The 10,031-nt window shown below is 50.7% G+C and overlaps 1 protein-coding gene across 1 annotated transcript; it reads right to left on the minus strand.

Annotated features, from left to right (window-relative positions):
• Positions 1-8,437: 8,437 nt before the first annotated feature.
• On the minus strand, positions 8,438-9,253 carry OLIG3 (oligodendrocyte transcription factor 3; the record flags this gene model as incomplete). Its single annotated transcript, XM_081251164.1, has 1 exon — positions 8,438-9,253. The coding sequence occupies one exon, from the start codon at positions 9,251-9,253 to the stop codon at positions 8,438-8,440; it is 816 nt and encodes a 271-aa protein (XP_081107290.1).
• Between the last annotated feature and the right edge of the window lie 778 nt (positions 9,254-10,031).

The following is a 10,031-nucleotide window of genomic DNA, read 5'->3' on the forward strand; positions in this document are numbered from 1 at the left end:
CTTTGTCCTTTTTTACTAGAACAATCAAATTTGTCTTCCTCAGTTTAAATCATTAATAGACAAAAATTGGAAAAGATGACCAAACCAAAAATGTATTAAATGATGAAACAAACTCTAATTCCTACAAAAGAAGATTGGATAAAAGAAGTATAGTCAGAGTCTCAAATAAAAGTGAAAGAAATTTGACACAAGAGGATGAGAGGACAGGAGAGTCAACCACGGTCTTTCTTTTAACTTTTGTCCAAGAATACTTGGCCTCAAATTTAAAGATTACCGGAAGCCCCAGAGGAGCTCGCTCCGGGCTTCTCTGAGGATCCAGCAAAGATTCAACAATTGTATGCTGAATCTTTGTGTTCTAGGTAGGATTATTTATCAGGGATTTTGTTTTGTCTGGGTTTTCAATGGCCCAGTCCCAGCTGTACATTTGGGGACAGACCACAATCAACAGAGGGTTTGTAGCAATCCTTTTGGAAGCTTCCCTCCCCCTGCCGGGATGGAGTAATTAACAGACCATTAAGTCAGTTCTGCTTTATTGAGGGGGATAACGTGCAGGTCATTTCTTTGAAAACTTTTGTTCTTGAAGGAAATTACAGGATTGTTTTATGTCTAGAACATAGCCTGGTGAACTCAGGAGTCAAGAGGCAAGTTTCTGTAGCTCAGGGACCCACAGAGACAAGGAGGATAATGACTCTAATCCCATTAAAAAAAGATTTCTCCCAACCTCCCCCCTCTTTTAGTTTTTTCTTTTAAAAACCAGTTAAAAGAAAAAACGATTTGCTCATTTGGTAATAACTGATGGGGACATGAATTACGGAGATACCTCAGACTGAAGTTTATCTCAGTGTCAATAAATCTCTAAACAACAGCGATGAAACAAAATACTGCCACCATTGCTTCTTTTTATTTCCATGTTAATCAAAGGCGTCTGCTCCTGTCCTCTGTCTGGTAGAGGGAATGAGCAGTGAGTTTTCCAGTATCTGAAAAAGCCTCTGGAAGGCAGGCTTGCAGCACCTCTGTTTTGTGCAGCCACTGGAGGTTTTACCTTAGGATTTAGATGCCCTGTGTTTTCCCACTAGGGTCTGAGGACCCTGAGGGCAGGGGCCATTTCTTATGCGTTTGAATGTCCTACTTCTCTTGCTGCTTTGTTCAGTTTTCTCCGGTGCTTGGCACACGAAAGCACTCAGAAAGTGTTGATTGCTTAGTTCATGCAGCTCAATATCAAAAGAACAAACAACCCAATCCCAAAATGGGCAGAAGACCTAAAAAGACATTTCTCCAAAGAACATATATAGATTGCCAACAAACACATGAAAGAATGCTCAACATCACTAATCATTAGAGAAATGCAAATCAAAACTACAATGAGGTATCACCTCTGGTGAGAATGGCCATCATCAAAAAATCTACAAACAATAAATGCTGGAGAGGGTGTGGAGAAAAGGGAGCCCTCTTGCACTGTTGCTGGGAACGTAAATTGATATAGCCACTATGCAGAAGAGTATGGAGGTTGCTTAAAAAACTAAAAATAGAACTACCATATGACCCAGGAATCCCACTACTGGGCATATACCCTGAGAAAACCATAATTCAAAGAGTCATCTACCACAATGTTCATTGCAGCTCTATTTACAATAGCCAGGACATGGAAGCAACCTAAGTGTCCATCGACAGATGAATGGATAAAGAAGATGTGGCACATATATACAATGGAATATTACTCAACCATAAAAAGAAATGAAATTGAGTTATTTGTAGTGAGGTGGATGGACCTAGAGCCTATCATACAGAGTGAAGTCAGAAAGAGAAAAACTAATACCCTATGCTAACACATGTATATGGAATCTAAAAAAAAAAAGGTTCTCATGAACCTAGGGGCAGGAAAGGAATAAAAACATAGACGTAGAGAATGGACTTGAGGACACAGGGAGGGGGAAGCGTAAGCTGGGATAAAGTGAGAGAGTGGCATGGACATATATACACTACCTAATGTAAAATAGATAGCTGGTGGGAAGCAGCTGCATAGCACAGGGAGATCAGCTTGGTGCTTTGTGACCACCTAGAGTGGTGGGACAGGGAGGGTGGGAGGGAGACTCAAGAGGGAGTGGATATGGGGATATATGTATACATATAGGTGATTTACTTTGTTCTACAGCAGAAACTAACACAACATTGTAAACCAATTATACTCCAATAAAGATGTTAAAAAAAAGGAAAGAAAGTGTTGATTGCTTAAAAGGAGGAAGATTAAGAGAAATACCAAAGGAAGTAATGTTGAGGCTTACATTGCTGGGAGTGCAGTAGAGAGCTGTCTGTTTACTTGTGGGTTCAAAGGATGCTGTGAATTTCCTCGCCCTTTCCCGGGAGTGGAAGGGAGGGAGGAGCAGTTGAATAACGAGGAGAAGAGAGTCTTCATAAAATGTGCTTGCTCCAACCTGTTTCCTTCCGAGGTGTTAAGGGTCCTGCCTGTGACAGAAACATGTTCTCGGCACCTCAGCTCGGCAGCACGCGGGGGTCGGGGGTGGGGCTCTCGGAACCCGGCTTCTGAAGTTTTTCAGGCCCAAGGGGGATTAAAGATTGACAGGCTGCATCTTACGTAAACTGTGGCGCCCCCAGAATCAGGCCCAGGCTCCTGCACTCTCGGAGGTGTCGGTCGCAGACCGGCGGGAAAGACCGGCGCTGATCAAGTGCTGGCCAGGCAGAATCCCCAAACTTTTGAGGGCTGTTATCCCAACTTGCTTCCCAGACCCTTCGGCGCTGTCCCTTCCCTGCCCTCCTCAGGGTGGAGACACCCAACCACTCTGCTTTCACCCGACCCCCAGGACACGGCGCAACATCCAGGCCCCCGCGTTGAGCGCCCAGATCAGCGCACCCCTCCCTCTCAGCTCCCTGGGACCCCAGCCCCAGCGGATCCCGATCCCCGCCTCCCCTGGGACGTGTCGAATTCCCGGGGCGTGCTGAACTTCCTCTCCCGAGTGCCGGCTGCAGGGATACTATCCTCACTTTGGTGCCGGAGCCGGGGACAGGGCCAGGGTTGGGTTAGAAACAGAGTCTCCGCGCCAGGGGTTGAAGCCAGGGTGGGCCTCGGGGAGCGAGCCGACCAGGTCCTCCGTGAGGTCCCCAGCGAGGAAACGCAGTTGACGAAGGCGCAGCAGCCCGGGCCGCCCTGGCTGACCCGGACCGTATCTCCTTAGCAAAGCTGACCGAATGTCGGCGGGCATCCCAGCATAGGGGCGCGGGGAACAGAGATGAAAGAGCGCGCCCGCACGCTCGGCCCAAGTTTGGATTTGTTTGTTACTCTTGTTTTTTCTTCCACCCACTTTCCTTAAACGCTTAGGTATTTCGAGGCTCTTTGCAAGTGTCGGCGCAGTCTGGGTTGGGCCTTGCTCCGCGATGTCCCTCTCCCGCGCGTCTTTTGTCGTCTGCGCCCCGGCTTCGCTGGGCCTGCGGAGGGGACGGAGAGGAGTCGGGGGTCGAGTCGTGGAGACCGATGTTTCCCATGGGACGCAGCCCCGACCCTAGGGCCCCTAGCTCCGCGCTGACGTGCAGTCTCCGCCCCGACTTGCTCCGAGTTAGACTCCAGAGCCAGAGGCGAGGTGCAGGGCCAGTTTCTGCGACGCGGGACCCAGGCCCGCGCCTGGCTCCCTGCTCCCCGCCGCTGGGTGCAGAGGACGGAGAGAGGGGCTGCGCACCCAGCGGGCGGGGGGCGAAACGGGTGGGGGGAGTCGGGAGAGATCCGGTCCCGGGGCTCCCAGGACCCCGGCGATCCCTAGCCCAGTGGCTCTCCTGATCTTCCCCTCTTGGTTCCCGCACCCCACCTTCTCCGGCCCCCTCGCAGCCCCCCGACCGGGGTCCCAGGGGAAGGGTTCACTGAAAACAGACGCAACTAAAACAATACTGCAGACCCGAACCTTCTAGGGTTTGCCTCCTCCCGGCTGCTTATGAGGGAAAAGGGTACGAGCGAGGCTCAGAGACTTTGAAGGGGGAGGGAGGGAAGGAGGGGCCCCTCGTTCTCCCGCAAGTTTGCCTAGAGGCGGGCGGAAGATGCAGGTTCATCCAGCTCACCACGGCCCCTCCCCTGACCTATTTCTTCCAAAGACACAGCCCTCGCCCTTCTGGGGCGGCTCCTCTTCTTGCTTCTCAGGTCCTGAGCCTGAGGAACCTGGACCGGCCAGTCCCGGGGGACGAGGTTCCTGGATCGCGGAGGCTCTGCGGAGCCCCGGCCCCCGAGGTCTGGCCAGGCCCCCATGGGCGGCAGAGCCGCGAGGGGAGCATCGGCGGGGAGGGCCGAGAGCTTAGTCATCTAGGTGCCCAGGCTTGGGAGCCCACCTTGAACGCGGGCGGCGGCACGGGAAGAGAGGGGCCCGAAGTCCCTAGAAGGGATAAGAAAAGAGCAGTTAAATCTTGTTAGCTGAGCGAGATGCTCAGAGAATTCATTGTCCTCCCTGAGGGAAGGGGCTTTTGCAATTTCTGCTGAGGGTACCAGTGAAGGCCATGCTTGACCCAGCAGCTTGAAAAAGTTTGAGAGGACACAAGGCCTCCTCCTGTAGGAGTTAGGGAACCTTGGACTTCGTGGACCAACTCCGGTCACCTCTCCCCGCCCTTTTTTGGGGATATAAACCCAAGGCTCCAGAACCCCGGGGAGAGGGGAGAGGGTCTTTAGGAACACAGGTTTAGCAGACCCTGACAGCTACTGCCGGCTTTCCTTTTCTAAGCGTGACTTTCTCCCTGCCTTAAAGATGGGTCACTGGCTTGAAGGGCTTCATGAGGATTCTAGTCTAGGTTTCTCAGGATACCTTTGCCCACGAGGCTTTCGCCATCCTTTTAAATGTAAAGCAACGTTTACTGTGGAATGAAGGGATCGTTGTCGTGTTTCTAGATTGAATTAAAAACTGCTTTAAACTTAAGAACTTTCGATAAGGTGAAACATTGGCAGTGAAAAGAAAATCCGGCCAAGAATCCACTGTCACTTTCGCGGCCATGTACATTTGTTTCTGGCATCAGGAAATAGAGAACTTAACGGAAAATGCCTGTAAGAGTCGCCTGCAAAGCCACATCTCCAAGCAGACCAGCCTGCTCCTGGGCAAGGCCTTTCCCAGTGGAAGCAAGTGGGGATTGTTCCTTCCCCAATAAATCTAGAACTCCAGACCACCTGGCTCCCAAATCGCCCTTCTCCTTGGGTTCCTGTACTGTTCTTAAAGGAATCCTTTCTCTGGTCTCTAGGTCAAAGGAACTTTTGTGACCCAGAAGAGAGACCAGTTAGTCTAGGGGGCCTCCTCAATTCTGGAAACAGTGTCTGTTTTCCACTTGGGTTGGAGAATTCGTTATAGAATTACCTGGGCCCGAGGCTGTTTTTAGCACAGTTCCGCCAGACCGTGAACCATACAGCTCTTTATTTATTTATTTGGAATTTTATTTATTTTTTTATACTGCAGGTTCTTATTAGTTATCCACTTTATACATATTAGTGTATATATGTCAATCCCAATCTCCCAATTCATCCCCCCCTGCTGCTTTCCCCCCTTGGTGTCCATACATTTGTTCTCTGCATCTCACACAGCTCTTTTTACTGACCACTGGAGGTAACTCAAGGGATTCCTGCGTGCCCCGGCAGCACAGCCACCACTCCTCTGGTACAAGGAGCATGGCCTTATTTCTCTTCAGTGCCCAATTTAAGCCCCAGCTCTAGTGAAGGGATGAAGCCCACCACTAAGCCAGTGGTCAGGCCTCTTGTCTTTCCCTAGGACCAGGCCTTTGAAAACAGGACTCAAAAGAAGCCAGTGACTCAGAGGAAAGTCCTTTTCCTGATTGATTAAACTTCTCCCTCTCCTCTCTTTTCTAAATAATAAACTCACAGGGAAAGGCTGGAGGGCTGCCTTGTGTTGGTTTCAAATAAATCCTCAACAGCTCTTTCCTCACCCAGAGAAATGAATCACCCTTGGGAAATAGACAATTATTCCCCCCATTTATCTGCCTAAAACCAGAGGAAATAAGCACCCTCCACTGTAGACCTTCACTTAGATCTATCTCCCTGGCAGTGGGGGAGCTGGGGGTAAAAAGAGATGGAGGAGAATGAGTTAAATAGACCCAAGACCCACAGAGGTGCCCTCCCAGAGAGGTGCAGTGGGGGACCTAGGAAGCAGTAGATGCTTCCTAGATGTGCTGTCTACCCTGGATCCTAGAGAGAGACAGATCGATTGCCTGGCCTCCCCCTCTTGAAGAGGCGCTTAAGTCTCAGCCAGCAGGGAGGTGATGTTACATCTAAGCTGGAGGCAGATTCTGGGGTGGTACATTTCCATCAGGTTTCCATTATCCTTAATGGGAAATAGAGGCATGTGCTGGTCGAGTTATCTTCACCAGAGCTTGATTTCTTGTCCTCTATAAACAAGTAAACAAAACCTTCTTGCTGGATGACTTTTGCTTTTACAAACTATCTGGAAATGTTATAGGGTGGGAAGAGAGAAAAGTAATCGATTGAAATAACCCCCGTTTTAGCCATTATTTATGTAGAAGACTTTTCTCTCTTTATCCCTCCCCCCCAATAACACTTCCAAATAGCTTGCATTCAACTAATGGGATCTTCTAAGGGAGGAAAGAGAGAATTCCCACTATAAATCTGGAGATGCTGAGACTTGGGCGGTTGTTAGCATCCCTCCGAGCTCACCTTACAAAGCAGAGAGGCCTTCCCTATCTCTGAGGAGCCTGCTGCCAAGGGGCTGGTGGGAGGCTGGGCATTTGATTATTTTTTAGGTTCACTCTTTCTTGATTTTTAAAACATATACTGGATTTTAACTTGCTTGATTTTTTTTAAGCCAGACAGTCAATCTAAAGTGAAAAGAAGTTAACTCACTGTTTTGTTCTCGTCTGTTGCCAACACAGCCAGCACAGTCACCACTCTGCCTCTCATTTCCTGTCACTTTGGGTTTCTAGATTACTTTTTAAAAAAATCTCAACTGTTGAGTTTATGAGGATCTGATTACTGCAGAGAAATAAGAGCTCAAATATCACAAGACTAGTGACATGGACAAGGCCCCCATTTGAAGGATATTTCATTGTAATAATTAACACCAATGCGTCTGACCTCTTTACCTGTAAATGATCAGAGAAAACTCTTCGAATCTGCCCACCCACCCAAATCTTCCCCCCACTTCCACCGGCTATACCTTACTGGGTCCACATGTTCCTTACCCACTACCCCCATCTTCAAAAATTTTAGGCAAAAGCAAAGCCAGGATTTAAAGGTTCTTTTTTATTTGAAATTCTCATCCAGAAACACTGGTTATTAATAAATATATCATAGTTATCAAGAATATATAAAAAATAAAGACAGGTCTTGTCTTCGAAGCCCTAACAAAATAGTTCAAGCAAATGTTCAGGAAAATAAAAACGGCACCCCTCCCCAAACCACAGTAAGTTTTCAAAGCTGATGATGGAGAGAGCCGACCCCGCATGCAGAATAACTGAGCAAGGGGGGATGGGGCAAGCTCGCAGAGGGAGCCCAAGCTCTTGCAGTCGCCAGCCCCTAAAACAGCCCCGGAAGGTTGGGAATGGAGTTTAAAGGGGGTGGGGTGGGGGAGAAGCGCCTGTGCGTGAGTTTGGGTCTTTGCACTCTGCCCCCTTTTTCACTTCTTACAACCACAGACAGATATACGGAGTACTTCGGAGAATTCCCTCATAAATCCTTGTTACAAGGAAAATGGCACCACGGCCTGCGCAACATGTTTAGACGAGATTCATTTAGAAGCGTGCATGCATTCTTTCAACCTACACTGCGTCTTAAAGAAAACCCACAGAAGAGCTGTCATGCCCTGGACCGGAGTTGAAATTCAAAACTTAAGTCTTGAGATTTTCTCTCTCTCTTTCTCTCTTTCTCTTTCTCTCTCTCTCTCTCTCTCTCTCTCTCTCTCTCTCTCTCTCTCTCTCCATTGGCTCTAGAAAAACAACTGTGGAGAGGAGAGGCACTTCTAACTGCATCCATCTCAAGGAAATATTTACATTTGTTCCGCACAAAAGGGATGGTTGTCTTTTCCAAGGTGAGAACACAGAGCCAGAGACATGGACAGCGACTCTAAAGGCCCTTGGCGGTGTTCAACTACACCGATCCCGTCTTTATACAACAAATGCCGTTCTGACAAGAGCGTATGGCAGTGAGAAATGCCGGCGCGGCATGGAGAAAAGAAGCATGCATGCAAGACACACGACGTCTGGTTCGAGCCCCCCTTCGCTACCACCTAGAAATTGCAGTTTGGTTTTAGTCCTTTCCCTCCGGCGGTCAAGTAGGGTCTGAGATCTCTCAGAAGGTGTGGGAGGCCTCGGGAGCCCCCCGCCCTCCCTCCCGCCCTCCGGCCGAGCGCCCAGCCTCCCTTTTCCCTCCCAGCCCGGCACCTCGAGCCCTCCCGCCTCTCTCCCCTCATTCTCCGCAGCCGGGCCGGCCCGCTGCTCACTTGAGCAAGTCCTTGGACTCGGCCGACAGCCGGGCCATGTTGGCGGTGGAGAGAGCGGACAGGTGCGGCGGCGGCATCTGGCAGATGGTGCAGGGGCAGGGCAGCCCGGCCCAGTGCTGGAAGCCGCTGCCCAGCTGCAGCGCGGGCGGGGTGGACGGCGCCTTGAGCAGCGAGTGGGGAGGCCGGATGGTGCCGATGGCGGGCAGCGAGGCGGCGGACAGCGGGGACGAGGCGGTGCCGGACGAGAGCGCGCCTCCCAAGATGGGGTGCACCGGGTGCACGGCGTTGGCGGCGTGAGCTGGGTGGCCGGCCGAGTGGCCCACAGTCCCGCAGTGGAAGGCCGAGTGGTGGCCCCCGTAGATCTCACCAACCAACCTCTTCATCTCCTCCAGGGAGCTGGTGAGCATGAGGATGTAGTTTCTGGCCAGCAGGAGAGTGGCGATCTTGGAGAGCTTGCGCACCGAGGGCCCGTGAGCGTAGGGCATGACCTCGCGTAGCCCGTCCATGGCGAGGTTCAGGTCGTGCATCCGCTTGCGCTCTCGTCCGTTGATCTTCAGCCGCAGCTGCTGTAGGTCCTGCTCCGACAGCTGCTTCTTGATTTTGTACTTGCTGCTCTCGCCCGCGGCTTTGGCGCCGGCCCGCGAAAGGCTCTCCCCGGGCATCTTCTGCACCATGTCGCCCTGCGTGGACGAGACCGAGTTGAGACGGCTCTCCTGGTGGTGGTGATGGCGGTGGTGATGGTCCCTCAGATACATCTCATCCATGTCCGGAGATGAAGCTCTGCTGGAGACAGAGCTCGAATCAGAATTCATTTTATTACAGGGGATGGGGCCCTACTGTGGTGAGACTTTAGGAAGGAAATTAAAGAAAATCTTGAATTAAAAAAAAAAGCTGCAGCCCAGTAACCCACGTCTCAGCGGCAAGAAATGAGAAGAAAAGCTGAGGCACTGCCTTTCCCCGCCTTTCTCCCTCCCCACTCCCCTCTCTCTGGTTTGGCTGTTTCCTGGACAGCTAGTTGGTGTGTGCTTGAACTCAACTCACGCTGGAAAAGAGGGGCTTTTATAGAGCTGCAGCGGAGAAAAGAGACAAAAGGAACCCTCCTATCTATCCTGGGCTGGTTAGGATGACGTGCAGTCATTCAGGGCGGTGCGCTTTGCTGTCCCATTTAGCAAGGATTCCTATTCATATTCATTGTGGGGCCGCCCAGGGACACCTCTGCTCAGAAGCGCTAGGAGCCCCCAGGCACAAAACCCTCTGATTGACACACTCACCGCTGCAGCTCGCGCCTTCTGAATTAAAAAAAAAAAAACAACTTTGCTTCACTCCACTCCCCTTCCTGACTTCCCTAAGCAAATCACACCTAAAGGAACCGAAGGAAGGGAAGGAAAGGGGGCCAGGAGGAGGTTCTCTGGGGATGGAAAGAGGAATTGAAACATTCTCTCCTCCCTTTCACAGCTACTCCCAAGTTTTTGGAAAATGTGGGCAAAAGAAGTCTCAGTGGAATGGTTTCAAGGACAGAGATGCAGACGAAGGGCAGGTTCAATGCGCGGGGGTCGGGGCTGGAGGGGCAGGAGAATGCCTGTCGATGTG

The sequence above is a fragment of the Mesoplodon bidens genome (genome assembly GCF_964165515.1).
Source record: "Mesoplodon bidens genome assembly, chromosome: 12".
Classification (NCBI taxonomy): Eukaryota; Metazoa; Chordata; class Mammalia; order Artiodactyla; family Ziphiidae; genus Mesoplodon; species Mesoplodon bidens.